At 63.3% G+C, this 17,529-nt stretch overlaps 3 protein-coding genes across 5 annotated transcripts; 2 read left to right on the forward strand and 1 right to left on the reverse strand.

The window, feature by feature from the left end:
* Positions 1-229: 229 nt before the first annotated feature.
* LOC147413203 (myotubularin-related protein 9-like) lies at positions 230-3,776 on the reverse strand. Its single transcript, XM_086480579.1, has 11 exons — positions 3,580-3,776; positions 3,301-3,360; positions 2,884-2,992; positions 2,428-2,553; positions 2,114-2,287; positions 1,749-1,966; positions 1,458-1,619; positions 1,185-1,326; positions 867-1,087; positions 529-680; positions 230-393 (listed from the first exon to the last, which is right to left on the reverse strand). Exons 1-11 carry the CDS (start codon positions 3,774-3,776, stop codon positions 230-232), a joined length of 1,725 nt encoding a protein of 574 aa, XP_086336705.1.
* A 1,777-nt stretch (positions 3,777-5,553) lies between these two features.
* FAM167B (family with sequence similarity 167 member B) lies at positions 5,554-7,378 on the forward strand. Its single transcript, XM_086480243.1, has 2 exons — positions 5,554-5,835; positions 7,088-7,378. Exons 1-2 carry the CDS (start codon positions 5,554-5,556, stop codon positions 7,349-7,351), a joined length of 546 nt encoding a protein of 181 aa, XP_086336369.1. The 3' UTR covers positions 7,352-7,378.
* A 5,177-nt stretch (positions 7,379-12,555) lies between these two features.
* On the forward strand, positions 12,556-17,472 carry LCK (LCK proto-oncogene, Src family tyrosine kinase). 3 transcript variants are annotated; one of them, XM_086479808.1, is made up of 12 exons: positions 12,556-12,657; positions 12,777-12,858; positions 12,943-13,033; positions 13,185-13,283; positions 13,419-13,522; positions 13,629-13,778; positions 14,013-14,165; positions 15,256-15,435; positions 15,860-15,936; positions 16,051-16,204; positions 16,714-16,845; positions 17,218-17,472. In XM_086479808.1, the coding sequence occupies exons 1-12, from the start codon at positions 12,556-12,558 to the stop codon at positions 17,418-17,420; spliced, it is 1,527 nt and encodes a 508-aa protein (XP_086335934.1). In that variant the 3' UTR covers positions 17,421-17,472. The 3 variants fall into 3 exon arrangements, with proteins under 3 accessions (XP_086335934.1, XP_086335933.1, XP_086335935.1); XM_086479807.1 differs by having other exon boundaries at positions 12,777-13,033; XM_086479809.1 differs by lacking the exon at positions 14,013-14,165.
* The last annotated feature ends 57 nt before the right edge of the window (positions 17,473-17,529 follow it).

Genomic DNA, 17,529 nt, shown 5'->3' on the forward strand with positions numbered 1-17,529 from the left:
CCCCTACATAAGAGCAGAAAAGCAGGTGTAGGCCGCGAGAGAGAGCGCTTTACTGAAACGAGCTCAGTCTGCGCAGCCCAGAGGCTGCGAAAGGGTGTCTGGGTGTCCATCCCCCCACCCCCCGAGCTGTCCTCCGCGGGGCCTGTGTCCTGCACAGCGCTTCCCACGGAAAGCTGCAGCGTCACCGTGGCCCGGCAGCCCACGGGGACCGAATTGCCCACGCTGCCCTTCATCTTTCATTCTCCGTCCGGGCTGTGGGGTCGGAGAGGGACCGGCTCAGCCTGTTCCCTGCGCTGTCCTTGACAGGAGGGTCGTTGCCCTCTACTAACCGCTGGATCTCTGCCCAGGCCTCATCCAGGTACTGGGATGAATGGATCCATCGGAAGAATAAGCCTAGAAGAGAAGAGGCCGTGCGTTATTTAAGCTGTGCCATAGCCCTGTCGAGAGAGGGAAAAGCGGAGCAGCTTTCCCTCACCCCGTCCAGCTCGGAGCTGAAGATGGGTTTTGGGAGTGCTGTCCCCAGCTTACCCTGCCAGAGCTGGATGCTCTGGGGCTCAACGGAGGGCCAGATGACCAGGGTGTTGTGCGAGTAGAGAGGGTTCAGGTACTTCTTTTTCTCCCCAGGCTGGTTCAGCCAGGGCCAGAGGGAGTGCGTGCTCTCCTTCACTTTACACAGGCACCTACGGGAGAGTTGAGACGCGTTTCAGTCCCTGCCGGGGGTCCTGGGGCCAAGATTGACCCAAGCTGTGACCGGGAGGGCTTCACCGCCTTATCTGGCAGCATGAAGGCAGGGTCTGCCCCAAGGGCATGGTGGTGACCACGGCATGTAAGGGACAGGGCTGTCCCCCCCCTCCCACCCCACTCGCCTCTCTTTCTCGTTGTTGCAGAGGAAGGTGCCGTAGGCAGAGGCGTAGGCGTTGTCGAAGAGGGTGAGGAGGAGGCGCTCGCTGAACTCCAGGGAGAAGGGGAACTGGCGGCTCAGCTGCCACACGCAGTCGAGGAAGAGGAGGAAAAGCGGCGCCTCCTGTTTCAGCCGGGCGTGGGAGTAGGCAGAGCGGGCACAGCGGAGGTGGAAGGGATGGCCGGCCTGCGGGACCCCCGAGGGGGAATCATGGAGGTGAAGGGGAGTTGGGGGTGCCCAGCTGGCCTGGGATCCCTAGTCCCCTTGGGACTGCCGGGCTCACCTGGATCCACTCCCGCTCCAGCAGCCCCTGGAAGCCGGCCAGCGTGCGGCAGGATGGATCCAGGATCACCTGGGCCAGCGCTGTCACCAGCAGCGTCGTGTCCGTCCCCTCCGCCCCGTGCACCAGCACGCTGGCCTCCTCCCTGCGGGCAAGCGTGGGCCATCGGGGCGATGCCGGCTGTGCCAGCGAGCCTGGGATGATCCCCGAGGTTTGTGCCACACCGAGAGCTTTGAAAGGGGGAAAGCAGGGGCCGCGGGGCAGCCCCCCCCTCACCTGTCCATGCACTGGGCGGCCAGGCAGGCTGTGCTCAGGGCTGCCTTGACGTGGCTCAGCCAGCGGCAGCTCTCCAGCCGGTTCAGCCACCGGTCCATGTTGATGGAGGTGTCGTTGCAGGCTTCCACCAGCTTAATAAAGCTTTCCTGCAGCGGGCGGCCTCTGGGAGGGGAAGAAGGTGGTGTCAGGGGCTTGGTGGGTCTTTGGCGGGGGCTGGAGTCCCCATGATGTTGGCAGAGCAGTGTGATCACCCATGTCATGAGAGCACCAGGCCTCAGCACAACCCCTCACCTCTCCAGGGGCCGGTGCAGCCTCCTCCACTGCGGGTAGGAGGACTTGGGCTCCGTGCCCCCACCAGTCATCCGGGCCTGCTTCGCCGCCTGGGCCGACCGCGTGTCGATGATAAAGCCCCGTTCCCCCTCATCCAGCACCGTGCCCAGCAGCATCTCGTCCTCACGGCAGCGCTTTCGGTTGGGGCCCGTCAGCGGCTGGCCGCCGCGGAGCATCACCTGGGGGGTGAGGGATGATGGGCAGCGAGAGCCGGGGGACAGTGGGGGAACCCTACAGGATGAGGGCGGGGGCTTCAAGACACCTTCACCCAAGGGGTGGCAGTGGTGGGAGAGGGGACGAGGGGCAGGATGGGGAGATGGACTCACGGTGCCGTTCTTGGAGTGGTAATAGCTGAGGACGGGGAATCGCCCGCCCTGCCGAAAACGGGCAGCCTTCTGCAAGGCGTCATCATCCACCGCCGCCGGCACGATGACGGTGGGAGGGTACGTGGGGCAGGTGGTGAAATCCTGGTTCACGTTGCTCAGCCGCCACTGGCTTGTCTGGGGGGAGACACGGGGTGGGGGGGCTGCCTCGGGTGCTTCCCTGGCAGCGTGAGCCCCAGTGGGCAGCCCGGCATGGGTGGGGGCGAGACACTTCACCACCCCCCCAGCCCAGCTGGGTCTCTCCCTTCCAGGCTCACCTGGGAGGCAATCTGTTGGAAGTACTGCTCGAGAGGGAAAAGGTGCCATCCTTCCTCGAGCTTCAGGCTCTGGGGTCTGTAGAAGAACGGGTACATCATCATCACGGAGTCCACCGAGGAGAGGGCCTGGAGCGGGAGCAAAGGTGGAGCTGGTCACGGGTGCACGGTGCGGACCAGAGCACGGAGGTGGCTGGGAAAGTCCCCGCTGTGTCCCCAGGGCTCTGCAAACCCCATCCCTCTCCCCCGCTCCTGGCTGTGTCCCAGCAAGGGCTGGGTAAGCAGGTGCTAGCACCACCAGCCCCATGGGCACCTTGTGCCAAAACCAACCGGGAGCTGAGTATTTACCCACGTTAATGACAGACCAAGAGCAAACACTGCAGGCGGCCACTTTCTCCTGCCAACCCTTTGCACCCCGGCGCGGCTCGGGCCGGGCTCTCTGGCCGCCCTGGAGCTCACCTCGATGGAGCTGGCGATGTTGAGACACTCCTCCATACCCGGGATCTCCAGCTGCAGCACCTTCAGGTCTTTGCACCGGAGTGTGATGGTGCCGGAGGAGCCGGCGAGCCTGGGGGAGGTAGGAGGAGGGTCAGGGCTGGCTGGAGGTCCGTGCACGCAGACAGACATGCAGACACGCCACAGTGCCGAGCTGCCCTCTTCCCCCAGGAGAGCCGAGCAGGGTGAAGCAGGAAGGCTGTGCCGGTGTGGGTGCCAAATCGCTGGCTCTCAGCTGACACCAGTGGCACGCCTGTCTGAAGCTGGGATTTCCACCATCTCCCTGCCCTGGCCAGGGCCCGGTGGGCACCGCAGTGGTTAGCACAAAGCCAGGTGCTGCCGGGTGGTTTAGCAGAGCCAATAGATTGTTAAAAGCCAAACCTGGTGTCTTGGGGGGAGCCGTTAGTCCGAGGGGGCTGGTACCAGCCTAAATTCTGCACTCTAAGGTACAGAGGAGAAGAGGAGGTCAATGCCCGGTGCCATGAGCATCGCCCAGCGTGGGCCATGGGGAAGAGGAGGGCCGAGGCTCAGCGGGCAGCACTGTGGGGGCGGCCGTGCTTTGCCACGGGCACTGAGAGAGCAACGGGGAATCTCCTCCAGCTAAGGCAGGGGTGACACTGCTAGAAGGGAGCGTGGGGCTGGCCGTGGGGATAGACCCACCTCTTCTCCACGGCGTCCACGTTGCGGATGAGCAGCCAGAGCTCCACGGTGCCAGGCTGGCCATCCCCACCGGGGCAGGAGGAGAGGAGCAGGTGATGGCTGGTGATGCACAGGGTACCCTTCACCGCCGGCAACCCCGTGCACGACAGCAGCACGTTCTCCACCGTCGCTGTCTTGATCAGCTCAGAAAACTCCATGGCGGTGCCGGCAGCCAGAGAGCCCTGCCGCGGGGCTGGAGGGAGAAAGGGGAAATCCTGCAGCGGCACGGCCCAGCCTGGAAACCCTCTCTTCCCTCTGCGTCACGCTGGGCCCTATAGCCTCACCCCCGCCTCTTCGTGTTTACGTTGTCACCTATAGCATATGGAGCTTCCTCGCTGCAAAATGCAGGGGAGCGTGACGTTTCCCTCCCCCCCCCCCCAATGCTGTCATTGCAAATGGGGAAACTGAGGCACGGGGCAGAGGGGGCTGAGCTGGCTCCAGGCTCCCTGGCAGTGCCCAGACCCTAAGCCGGGTACCCCACACCCAGTGTCTGCTGTGCTGCAGGGGTGGGGCGATTTTGGGTGGTTGGTAAAAATGCAACTGCTGCCTTGCAGGGAGCAGCTCTGGGTCCTTTCCTGCCTGCGGTGGGGCCTGTCGCGCTGGGGCTGTGGGGTGCTGCGTCAACCACTGCCAGACCCCCGGCACCAGCCTGACCCCGGCTCCCCACGGGCTCTGCCTGCACCCACAGCCACCCCTGGGCCTGGGGATGGAGCAGAAGCTGCTGCCAAGTGCTCTGGGTGAGGAAGAGGAGGGTGAGCAGCTGGCAGCACCGCCTGCCCCCCGCCACCCCTGTGCTTACCTGCTCGGGCTCGGTGGCAGGTGGGGACCTCGGGGTGTAAGCGGGGGACCCTGGGGTGCAAGCAGGGATTTCGGGGTGTGAGCAAGGGACGGTGGGGTGCAAGCAGAGGACCTCAGGGTGCAAACAGGGGACTGCTGGGTATAAGCAGGGGACCTCAGCGTGCAGGCGGGGGGTCTTGGGGTGCAAGCAGGGGTCCTTGGGGCACAAGCAAGGATCTCAGGGTGCAAGCGGGAGACTGTGGGGTGCACCGGGGACCCTGGGGTGCAAGCAGGGAAGCGCGGGGCACAAGCAGGGGACTCCAGCGTGCAAGCGAGGACCCCGCGGGACGCAAGCAGGGACCTTGGGGTGCAAGCAGGGGTGCTCAGGGCGCAAGCAGGCAGGCGGGCGATGCCCCGCACAGCCCTGCCATACCGGCGGGTTCGGCGGCTCAGCGCAAAGCTCCGCGCCCGGCGGATGTCGGGTTTAAGGTGGCCCAGCCCCGGGCCGGGGAGGGGGGGGCAGCGGCCGGATCCTGACCCGGTTCCACCTTAACGGCCCGGCCGGGATGCGGGACCCCGGCTGTCCCCCCCCCGGCTCCTCGTCCCGTGCTCCCCCCCCCCCCCCCCCGCAGCCCCCGCTGGTTTCTTTTTCCTTCCTTGGGCTTTTTTTTTTTTTGCCCCCCCCCCCCCCCCCGCCTCGGCCCCGGCCGGGTGCGGGAGGGCGGCGGCACCCGGGGATAAATCATCTTTGCCAGTATGTCCCGGTGAAGCTTCCTCCCGGGGAACAGGGAGTCTCCTCCCAGCTGGAGACAACAATGCTAAAAAAGAAAAGAAAAAGGAAAAAAAAAAAAAACAACCAACCAACAAAACCAACCCAAACCCGCCACCGAACAAAACAAAAAAACTCCCCTCTGCTCTGGATAAGGAAAGTTCCTGCCTGTTATAATTGTCCCCGATGTCCCCAACCTTTATTGTTCTGGGGGGGTGAATAAATAGCCGGGACTCGGGTGCAGCTGGGGGGAGTGAGTGGGTGTTTGTGGTCAGGGTGCTCCTTGCCCTGGGGGTGCTCCGGCTTCGTTTGCACGGGGGCTTTGAAATCACCCAAGTGTTTTGGGTTTTTTTTGGGGGGGTGTGGGGGTGTGTCTGGTGGGTGCCACCATGCCCTTTGGCCAGCTGAAGTTCAAGGAGCTGGGCGAGGAGGAGCCCAGCTGGGAGGAGGAGAGCCTGGACAGTGTGAAGGCGCTGACGGCCAAGCTGAAGCTGCAGACGAGGAGACCTTCCTACCTGGAATGGGAAGCTCGGGTGCGGGGGCAGCCCTGGCGCAGTCGGACCCCCGGGGGGGCTCGGGGAGCAGAGCAGGGCCCCGAGGATGAGTGGGATGGTGGCATCTGCGGCTTCGCCACCATGGAGGTGGCTCTGGAGTGGCTCAGGACGGAGCTGGTGAGTAGCTGCCGATGGGACAGGAGGGGTACGAGGGGTGGGCAAGGGCTGAGCCCCAAGGCAGGATCGGGACCACAGGGCTTCCCCGTGCACCTGCAGCCCGAGCTCACGCAGCAGCGATGGGATGTGCTGGGACCAGGGTGCTCCAGCCACAGCACTCCAGCACAGTGCTTTGCTCCTTTGCCCAGTGTGGCTGGCACACGTGGATTTTTGACGGGTGCATGTGGCTCTGCGGTGCCGTGGCTCTGCTCGTGTACCCCGCACGGCGTGGGGGTCACAGCTCTGTCAGGGTCTGTGCTTTTCACCCCCCCTCCTGTCTGCTCTGCTGGTGGCACGGCTGTGGCATGGCTGCGGTGGACTTCATTGGTGTAGGACAACCATAGAGGCTTTCCTGGGGTGCCGCAGGCAGCAACAGCCACGTGGCTACTAACCCACAGGCACCTGAGCTGACCTGGGCTGTGACCCCCTGGCACAGACCCTGTGCTGACCCCGGGACTGTGTGCGTGGGCTCTGTGCTCATCACAGAGCCACACACTGGTGGGGGTTGGAAGGGACCTCTGGAGATCATCCAGTCCACTCCACCCCCACCCCCCTGCTAAAGCAGGTTCACCCAGAGCAGGTCACACAGGGCTGCATCCAGGTGGGTTTTGAATATCTCCAGGGAAGACTCCACAACCCCTCTGGGCAGCCTGTTCCAGTGCTCTGTCACCCTTAATGTAAAGAAGTTTTTCCTCATGTTGAGGCGGAACTTCCTGTGCTCCAGTTTGTGCCCGTTGCCCCTTGCCCGGTCACTGGGCACCACTGAAAAGAGCCTGGCCCCATCCTCTTGATACCCACCCTTGAGATATTTGTAAGTGTTGATGAGGTCCCCTCTCAGTCTTTCTCCTCCAGGCTAAAGAGCCTCAGGTCTCTCAGCCTTTCCTCATAGGAGAGATGCTCCAGTCCCATCACCATCTTAGTAGCTCTCTGCTGGACTCTCTCCAGCAGTTCCCTGTCCCTCTTGAACTGGGGGTCCCGGAACTGGACACAGTACTCCAGATGTGGCCTCACCAGGCCAGAGTAGAGGGGGAGAATAAGCTCCCTTGATCTGCTGGCCACGCTGTTCTTAATGCACTCGTGATTCCAGGGCCGTGTGTGCACATGGTCCCCAGTGGGCTTGTGCCCAGCCCTGCTGTCCCAGTATCCCCACTGCCCAGGCAGCTGACCCGGTGGCCGGTCCTGCTCCAGCCCTGACACCCGTCTCCCCACGCAGCGGGAGATGCAGGCTGCGGACCAGCGCCTGGCGCAGCAGCTGATGCGCCTGCGGGCGCAGCTGCACCGGCTGAAGGTGGAGCAGGCCTGCCACCAGCACAAGGAGATGCTGGACGACGCTACCTTCGGCCTCGAGGGCTGCGAGGAAGACTCAGACCTGCTCTGCAACATCCCGCCCAAGGCCGCCTTCCTGCTGTCCACGCCGCTCAAGCACATCGGCGTCACCCGCATGAACATCAACTCCCGACGGTTCTCCCTCTGCTGAGTGCGGTGGGACTCCGTGAAGTGCTCAGCACCCATGAGCCTGGACAGGAGCCTCGCAGGCACCCATGGGTGCATCTGGACCTGGTAGGGCTCAGGGATCCCTCCCTAAATGCCTCGGGGACTGCAGAGACGCTGCTGGGGCTGAGCTCCCTCTGGGCAGGCAGAGCTGAGCTGCGGTGCTGCCAGCGCTGCCGCAGGGGCAATGCCATGCCACAATGGCGTGGGAAATGCCACCATCCCCATTGGGCACGGGGTTTTGGGGCACCCAGTGCCCTGTCCCTAAGGATGGTGGGGTCAACCATAGTGGAAAGTGTGGGGAGCAGCCCTGCGAGGAGGAATAAAAGGAGGTGAAGGCGAGAGCTGATGTTTTTTCCTTCTTTTTTACATGCACCCAGGCATCTGCCTGTGCCTGCAGATGTGGCTCCCAGCTCTTCGCTGTGGGGGACTTGGGGGTGACAGTAGGGACCACACTGCCATCTCCATGTCCCTGGCTGCTCCCTGGGGCTCTGGCTCATGGTTTGGGTGGCTTCTCACTGGTTTCTGTGCCGTGCCGGAGAGACGGGTCCTCTGCTTCGGGAACGTCATTGCCAGCCTCTCCCCGGGTGCCCCTGGCAGTGGGTGGGTGCTCGGGCTGCACCGTTGCAGGAAACGCTCGTCACCGAACCGGCTGCGAATGGAGGGGTTGTTTTTGAGGCTTGAGGCTGAGAGGTGCTGGGGGCCGTGGCTCAGGTTTTGGCAGCCCCCATGCTGCCATCCTGCCTGGTCTCTGACCCCCTGCAGCACTGCGCCGGGAGCAGGAGGGATCCTGGGGATAGTGCCAGCTGGGGCTGGCCACTCTGCCATCATCAGTGCTTTTTGGCTTTTTCCCTTCCGCTATTAAAACCTTTGCAAAACAAGTTGTCGCTTGAGGACGTGGCTTTCAGAGGATGCTTTTTACAAGTAGGGCCGGGGAAGCTGTGGGATGACTCAGAGATAATTTCAGGGGCTGCTTCTCCTTCCCTGGGTAGCAGCAGGACATGGGAAGAACCCCGTGTGCACCCCAAGGCTGTGTCACACCCCAGGGCCTGGCAGTGCTCCCCACCACCCTTTGCTTGGGGCACCTGTGGCGTTGGTGAGCACGATGGGAATGGAGCTGCACGGCTGCCCCTGGGAAATGTCCCTGCCAGGGTGGATGCTGTGTCTGGTGCTGCCACCGCAGTGCCCCCCCCAGCTACTGCAGCCCCCCCAGTGCAGCTGGGCTTCCTGCCTGTGCCTCCGCAGGGCAGCCAGCAGGTACCTGCGGCTTCGTGTTTGATCGCAGAAGCCAAGACAATAGTGTTGTGGTTGCTCTGCTCTGCGCTGTCTCCAAAAAACACAGGGCTGGCAGCCTGGCTGGGGTATTACGCGTCCCCTTGGCTTCAGCCCTTGTCACCACGGCTCTTGGGGTGGCATCTTCAGGGGGTCACCTGGTGGTGATGGCCAAAGTGGAGGCTGTGGGGTGCAGGATGAGTCCCGCAACGTGAGCAGGGTCCGACGGGGTCAGGGGCAGCTGGTGCTTAGCACCAGCAGCCTGCCTGCTCCGTGCACTGGAGAGGGGACAGCACAGGGGACTGGGGGGCTCAGCTAGCTGGGACTGCCCAGGCAGCGGGTGACAATCCCCTGCCCATCGCTGGCCCCTCGCAGCACATCTCCCAGTCCATGGGACCCCGCTCCCTCGCTGACTGAGGGGCTCAGCATCCCGTTGCCCACCTCGTCCCTGGGCACTGGTGGCCGGGGGCACCCAGGGCAGGGACCCTCGGTGCCGGGGATGGCAGGAAGCCATCGGGGTTTGTCACTAGCTCTTGCGGTTGTGTGCGAGCTGTGAGCCAGCTTCTCTAGAGTTTGCTCATGAGGCAGGAAACCAGGGCAGGCAGTGAGCAAGAGCGAGCGGCGGGGAGCGCGCGCCCGCGTGCGGGGGGCTCGCCTCTGCTCCCCAAAGGGTCGCCGCGCTCCTGCCGGGGGATGGAGAGGACGTGAGCGGGGACGGTGCCTTCGCTCTTGCTGCCGGGCCATGGGAGTCTGAGCGCGGCTGGTCCTCGCCTCGCTGCCAACAGGTAAAGGCGATCTGGGGGGAGAGAGGGTTTGCACCCTCCAGATGGGAGCTGGGGACCACCCGGGTGCCTGCGGAGGGTGGGGGCGTCCCGTTTCACTCTCCGTGGTTGCCATCCTCGGAAGGATGGAAATGGGGGATTGTGTTCGTTGCTGTTGGGGGATGTGAGCTCCTGTGCCTGGGCGAGGGATGGGGGAGCAGGGTGGTGCTCCCCATTCCTCTGTGGCCTCCCAGTTGGGGTGAAAACCGATGTCCTGATGCCCCCTGCCTGCCTGGGGGGCCTGCCCAGGGTGGGAGCGCTGGGCCCCTCACAGGGCTCTCCGTGACCCCCCATTTCCAGGGCAAAGCAGGACTTTTGTCCCCAAGGCCAGGCTTTCACCTGCCTGGCTGTGGGCGAAAGCAGCTTAGGGACAGGCAGCGGTTTAGTGCCGGTCCATCGAGGTCCACTGCCCAGTTTGGGGGGTTCAGACACTGAGATACGCCTGTTTTCAGTGCTCTCTCAGTGCAAACACCTCCCCGCTGCAATGGCAGCGTTGGGGCTATGGTCCTTCGCATCTCTGTGAGGCTGTGCCAACGCGAGGCTGACCATCCAGCTGGGTCACAGCTGTTTTGGGAACGTCTGGGACACCTCAGTGAGCCTTGAAGAGCATCAGGGACAGGGTCAGCCCAGCCTTCAGCCGTCCTCACGCCCGCCCACACTTGTGAACTAACCAACAGGACCTGGCCAAAGAAGCGTGTGTGGAAGGGCTGGCATGGGGCAGCTCCTCCAGCAAGAGCCGGTGGGTCCAGACACGCCCACGAGCAAAGCTGGGGAGAGGGACATACACGGCCGTGCAAGGACACGCGTGCACACCCATGCACACACTCAGACACCTCCCTGGGGACACGGCAAGGCACGGAGCAGGGGCGCCTACACATCCCTCCCAGGCAGCCTTCACACGAGAAATTCGGTTGCACAGATGCAGTCACAAAACCTGACTTCAAACACCCCGTTCCACCGGCGTGGCCCTCGTGCTGTGCAGGTGAAACGGCTGCTCGGTGGAAATTACGCTGTGGCTTGAGTACATAAGACAAAAAAAGGCACAATAGCAGCACCTTCCTCCCCACCCCGGCTTTGTGCAGGAAGGAAAAAACACCTTCTGGCACTGTTTGCCTTTGGTAAAGGTGTTTGAAGGGCTGCGGGCAGGTCTGGGAGAGCGGGGGCTTCTCCTCCCCAGGGTCAGGGTCGTGCTTGGGGCTGGATACGGGCTTTGCTGCTGCCTGGGCATCGCCGGGGCCTTGCCTGCTCCTCCTGCCTGCATCATGGCACTGCATTGTGGCCGAACCCTTTTTTTTTGGGTGCCAAAGCGTGTCCCCAAATAGGCGTCACCCGAAGCTGAAGGCACCAGGGTGGTTTTTAGCATTTGAATCCCCAAAGCAGCGTTGCAGAGTATAGGTGGGGGGGCTTGCTTGTCTGCCCTCTCCTCGCCAAAATCACTCATCATCTGCTCTCGTTGGCCACCGTGGCAGTGAGCACCCCGAGGCAGCACTGTGGGGATGGCTCTTGTGTCCCTGCTGTGGGGGCCAAAACAGCCTTGCTGACCCTGTCCCCGAGGGAGGGGGCTTCTGGTCTGCAAAACCAGACCTGGCAGCGCAGGCTGGGGGGTTCTGGCTGGCACTGGGGGGTTGGTGGCACCCTGGGGACTCTGCACTCTCCCTGGGGACCTCCTGCGAGGCTCTTCCCTGTGTCCCCAGCTGCCCACGGGGGCTCACACTTAGACAAAGCCCCCATGGCCGTGCCCTCCTTGGCAGCACGGAGCGCAGTGGATTTAAGTGTGTGCTTGTGAAAACACAGCGTGCAATGGCTCCCGGGTAGGAAACCAAGGAGAAAATGGTGCCGGCAGTGCCAGCATCAACCAGCAAAGCAGCTCCCGGGGCTCGGCCAGCCCGCCGGGGACCCAGCTCGCTGCAGGGCACGGCGAGGACGGGGACCCTCGCAGCTGCACCGCCCCGCTGCCAGATAAGAGCTCCCGCTCGGCGTTTGCAAAAGCAGCCGCTGATTTTGGGGGCTGGGGGCAGAGACACCTGGGCTGGCTCTCGGCGGCGCAGGGCTCCCAGCCCTGCCATTGGCACCCGGTACCTGCGGAAACCACATCGGGGCCCCCAGAGAGCCCCCAAAGCTGCTGGGCAGAGCCTGGAAAAGAGGGATTTGGGAGCCAGGTCTCGGTGGAGATAAATCCCAGCGGTGTAGGCGTGGGGGATTCTGCAGAAGAGCTTTTTCCAGGGCCGTGGGCTGCCATGACGCACCGCTGGGGCTCCCGGCTCCGTGCCAGGGTGGTTTGCAGAGCCCAAGCGACACTCGTGGCATCGCTGCCAGGCTGCCTCGGTGCCCACGCCACGGTGCCGGGGACGCTGGGGCGCAGTCCTGCACCGGCTTGGCATCAGCACAGCCAGGGCTGATGCTTGAGGTTGCGGGGGTTCTTGATGTTTGAGTGAGATGCTGAGGATGAGGGGGCCCCGAGCGGGGATGGGGGTTTAGAGGACATCCCTGATGCAGGAGAAAGAGGAGCACGGTGCTGGGGCCGAATGCTCAGAGTGGGGGATGCTAATAAGAGAAGGAAATCGGAGGCGATGCAGCGTGGGTGGGGGAGTGCTCGCATCCACCTCTGACCCCAGGAGCTGCTTTTAAGGCCAGGGAGGTGCCTGGTCCAGCCAAACCTCATCAAACACGCCTTGCAGGGCCATGCAAAGACGTATTGATTGCTAATGGGATATTTGTGATGAGACTGTGATTCAGATGGAGATCACGGAGATCAGCCCAAGGGCTGCAGGGTGGGAAGGAGCTGGTGAAGGAGGCAAAGCCAGGCTGTGCTGGTGGGAAAGGGGAGCCTCAGGTTGGGGACTAATTGCCTTCTGTGTTTTTAATTAACAAAGACAGACCAAAATTAGGAGGAAATATGGCTGGTGATAGAGACTCAGGGGATGCTCCCAGTTCAGCTGAGGACCTGCGGAGTGTGTGGGGTGGGCCATGCGATGTGGGCAGCCAGCCAGATGGACGTGGGGATGGGGATGTGCTGGAGCAGGAGGAGAGGCAAGGCTGGGGCCGGGGGTGTGAAGGCTTCCCTCAACACCTCGTTCCCTCCCCCGCTGCAGCCACCATGGGCTGTTGCTGCAGCTCGGACTACGATGACGACTGGATCGAGAACATCGACATTTGTGAGCACTGTAATTACCCCATCGAGCCCAACAGCAAGCGCCAGGTGAGAAGGGGGTGAGCGGACCCCCCCCCATCCCGGTGGCCAAACACCTCCGGAGGTGGCCATGGGATGGCCAAACCCCGGGAAGGCGAGGGCTCACGGGGCTCCTCGTCCCCTGGCAGAGGTTGATCCGCAACATCTCTGATGTGCAAGACCCTCTGGTGTCCTATGAGGCCACGTCTCCACCGTGCTCCCCCCTTCAAGGTAAGGTCCAGCCATGGCAGGGGGTGGCTGTGAACACCCCCCCAGTTGGCCACCGCCACCCTGCCCCTCCGCTTGTCCTCCCAGATAAGTTGGTGGTGGCCCTGTACAACTACGAGCCCAAGCATGATGGCGACCTGGGGCTGCGGAAGGGCGAGAAGCTCCGCATCCTGGAAGAGTGAGTGAGCGCCGGTGGTACCTCAGCACCCGTGCCAGCACAACCCCGCAGCTCCCTGGCCAGCATCCCAGTGCCACCAGCGGGGGTCCGTGTGGGGTCCCAGCAGCTGGGGGGGGGGGGGTGTGTGTCTCACCTTGCTGTGTCCTTGCAGGAGTGGGGAGTGGTGGAAGGCGCAGTCACTTACCACCGGCCAGGAGGGTTTGATCCCCTACAACTTCGTGGCCATGGCAAACAGCCTGGAGCCTGAGCCGTGAGTAGGGGGTTGAGTAGGAGCCATGTCCCAGTGCCGGCGGTGTGGGGGAAGGTGTCAGGAGCATCCCCAGAATTGCTGGTGGGAGAAGGTGGCCTGAGCCACCCCAGCCGTAACCCTGCCCCGTGTGCCCAGGTGGTTCTTCAAAAACATTGTCCGCAAGGATGCAGAGCGGCAGCTCCTGGCGTCAGGCAACACGCACGGCTCCTTCCTCATCCGGGAGAGCGAGACTTCCAAAGGTACTGCCCCATGGGTCCCACCGGCATCTCCAGCCATGGGCGCTGGGAAAGGTGCTGGGAAGCAGGGGAGGAGTGCTGGGGTCCCAAACCCAAACCCATCTCCCAGGGTCCTACTCGCTGTCGGTGAGGGACTTTGACCAGAACCAGGGTGAGACGGTGAAGCACTACAAGATCCGCAACATGGACAACGGGGGGTACTACATCTCCCCCCGCGTCACCTTCAGCAGCCTGCACGAGCTGGTGGAGTATTACACACGTACGTGACGTCCAGGGACTGCTCCTGCCTGCAAGCAGGGGACAGGATGGGGATGGGAATGGGGATGGCATGGGGTGGGATGGGATGGGACGGGACGGGATGGGATGGGACAGGACGGGATGGGAGGAGCAGGACACGCTGCTACCCACACTCCAGCGAAGTCGTTAATTTGCACTGGGCACCCTGTGCCCTCTGCCCGCACTGACGCTGGCTCTGCTTGCCCCTGTGCCGCAGGCAGCTCCGATGGGCTGTGCACCCGCCTCGGCAAGCCCTGCCGGACCCAGAAGCCGCAGAAGCCGTGGTGGCAGGATGAGTGGGAGGTGCCGCGGGAGTCGCTGAAGCTGGTGGAGAAGCTGGGAGCGGGGCAGTTTGGAGAAGTCTGGATGGGTGAGTCAGGGCGAAACTGGGGTGCTTCCTCCCGGATGAGGGCAATGGTGTGGGCAGTGTCAGCCAGGACTGTGGTGGCATCCTCGGCCGGTGTCCCACATGCAGCAGCCAGCAGAGCCAAGCGTGGGACCTTGGCTTTTTACAAGGGCCCTGGAAGGGAGAAAACCAGCAGCTACAGCAGCCCAGGGGCAGCTCTGGTTTACCCAGAGCAGCCCAACCTTCCTCCTCCTCCCATCCCTGGCCGCCCAGACCCCTGCACCGCCGTCCGTGCAGGCACCCGCTGCTGGGATGGGTATGCTGGTGCAGACGTGCAGGCACAGGGGCTGCACCACGTCCTCCTCGTTGAGCTGGGCTCTGCTCACCATGAGAGCAGCTGCTGGGTTTGGCATGGGGCCCGTGAGCACTGTGCATGTCCCCGCATGGGAAATGGCCCTTGTTGTGGCTGTCACTGCGATGCTGGGAGCAGATGGGGGCTCAGAGGCAGCGCGGGGCCTTGAGTGTGTTTCCACCCAGCCACAAAAGCACCTCCTGGTCCCTGGGTGCCGTGGTGGGGAAGGCTCTGGGGCTGCCCTGCTCCCCTCCATCCTGCCCTGGAGCAGGGCCCCTGCCTTTGCTCCCACAGGCTGTCCCACAAAGTCCCTGCTGGGTACCCAGCGGGAGCCAGGCTTCAGCATCACTGTCCGGCTCCCCCAGCCACCCCTCCCCTGTTCACAGCCCAGCAACCAACAGCTTCCTTTCCTTCTGGTGGCTGAAAGCCACACCTAAAAATACCTGCCTGCTGGGTTAAAGTGGGATTACAGATTTTTGCCCAGGCAGCAGCCAGCACAGGGCTGTGATCCTCCCCGAAAGTCCTCTGTCCCGGCTGCAACAGCAGTCCTCCAGGGCGTGAGGGTCCTCTGCCCATCTTCAGCCAACCTTTGCAATCTCCAGCATCTCTCACTTGTGCAGTCTTGGGTGGGGATGCTCTAGATCCACAGAGTAGCCCCCACGCTTGCCTCCTTGGCTACTGCCGTTATGGCTGCCCTTCCCCCGGCTGTGCCTGGTGTTGGGGTCCCTCTCCCCCATCACGCTCTGCCCCATCTCTCCACAGGCTTCTACAACGGCCACACCAAGGTGGCCATCAAAAACCTGAAGCAGGGCAGCATGTCACCCAGCGCCTTCCTGGCAGAGGCCAACCTCATGAAGAACCTGCAGCACCCGCGGCTGGTGCGGCTCTACGCCGTGGTGACGAAGGAGCCCATCTACATCATCACAGAGTACATGGAGAAGGGTGAGGGCACCTGGGTGCTGCCCACCATGGGTGGGGGTGGCTGGGGGCTGTGAAGAGCCGTAGTCCTTTGGCTCTTGGCTGTTCCCGTCCAGCGGTCGGCGCTGGATTATGTGTCTTGAGCTGCTTTTGGCATCCTTTGACTCCTCACGCTCTGCCTTTGCATCGCGGCTGTCCCACCAGCTGGGAGCTTGGGGGTCAGCCCTGGCAGGGGGAAAAGGACCTTGCAAGCAGGGTGGTCTCCTGCCCATCTATCCACTCCTGCCTGCCTTTCCGGGGGGCTGCGAACTGCCCAGCCCCACGTTCAGTGTTGCAGTGGGGGGACGGTGCCCTGGTGACCCCACCGTCACATCGCCCAGCCCCAACTGACGCCAGGGCTGGAGGCAGCGTGCCTGCCTGCCGCTGAGACCTGCTGCCTTCATTGCAGGCAGCCTCGTGGACTTCCTCAAGACCTCGGAAGGAGTCAAGCTCAGCATCACCAAACTGCTGGACATGGCCGCGCAGGTGACGGGGGGACGGAGCTGCGGGGCTGCTGGTGGGGTGGGCTCTGCCAGGGCTGGAGCTGGGGCTGCCCTGCTCGGGCTGGTGGCTACTAATTGCAATTATGTCAAACCGCAGATCGCCGAAGGCATGGCCTTCATCGAGGCCAAGAACTACATCCACCGCGACCTGCGGGCCGCCAACATCCTCGTGTCGGACACCCTGTGCTGCAAAATCGCTGACTTCGGGCTGGCCCGCCTCATCGAGGACAACGAGTACACGGCTCGCGAGGGTGCGTCCCCTCTGCCACCTCGGCCCCACACGTGCCCCCACCGAGCCCCGCTCTTGGGGTGCTCACAGCTCGGGGCTACGGGAGGAGGAATCTCACCACCCACCCCAGCGTCTTTTGGGGGTCCCTGTGGTGCCCCGGGTGCTGCAGGACAGCGTGCAGCCCCAGGGGAGGGAAGCAGTGGGGGTGCAGAGGTCCTTCTCTCCCCTGTCTGTCTACCTGCCCCCCTGCTCCCTGCATGTCCACCCAACCCTGCTTTTGGTGGGGTGACAGCCCTATCTGGTGGCTACCGCAGGAACAGGCATGCTGGCCCGCTGCAGGGGTGCCAGCCCACGCTGGGGGCTTTGTAGCCAGCCAAGCAGCGAGGGGCTGGCTGCCACCAGACCCAGCTTGTCCCCAGGCGCACAGCAGGGACAGAGGCTGACTCAGGGCTGACACATCAGGTTAAACAGAGAGGGACGTTTCCAGCTCAGCCGTCACGTTTTATTTTCTCCCTGCCTGCTGTTTTTCAGGGGCTAAATTCCCCATTAAGTGGACGGCACCGGAGGCTATTAATTACGGAACGTTCACGATCAAGTCCGATGTCTGGTCGTTCGGCATCCTGCTCACGGAGATCGTCACCTATGGCCGGATCCCGTATCCAGGTCAGGATTTCCCAGCAGCTGCACAGCAGAAGGGCTCACACACACACACACACACACACACACACACGCACACACACACACACACACGCAAGCGCACACCCACCCACGAGTGTGTGCATGCACTCCTGCACGCACACACGCTCTGAGCCGCCCCATCTGGCTCCCTTCCCTGCCAGCCCGCGATGGTTTCGACCGCTTCCCCGACACACATGGCCAGCCAGCCACGGCCCAAACGCCACCATGGGGGGGGGGGGGGGTGTCAGAGGCCGTAGGGAGGGGGAAGGAAGCTTTCCCATGGGATTTGCAAATGTAGGGTGCTACTTGCAACACGAGGGTGACCCAAATTCAGTGCCGTGCGCGTTGTCCTCGCAGGGATGACCAACCCCGAGGTGATACAGAACCTGGAGCGCGGTTACCGCATGCCGCAGCCGGACAACTGCCCGCAGGAGCTGTACGAACTGATGATGCAGTGCTGGAAGGAGAGGCCTGAGGAACGTCCCACCTTCGAGTACATGAAGAGCGTGCTGGAGGACTTCTTCACCGCCACCGAGGGCCAGTACCAGCAGCAGCCCTGAGGACCCCAACAGTGGTTGGGACAGCCTTGTGTTGGGGTGCCTGGGGGCGCACCGGGTCCCAACAGACTCCATACACAGCACCCTGGGGCACTGGCGAACGCTGCCTGGA

This window comes from Leptosomus discolor, chromosome Z (genome assembly GCF_034619465.1).
Source record: "Leptosomus discolor isolate bLepDis1 chromosome Z, bLepDis1.hap2, whole genome shotgun sequence".
NCBI lineage: Eukaryota > Metazoa > Chordata > Aves > Leptosomiformes > Leptosomidae > Leptosomus > Leptosomus discolor.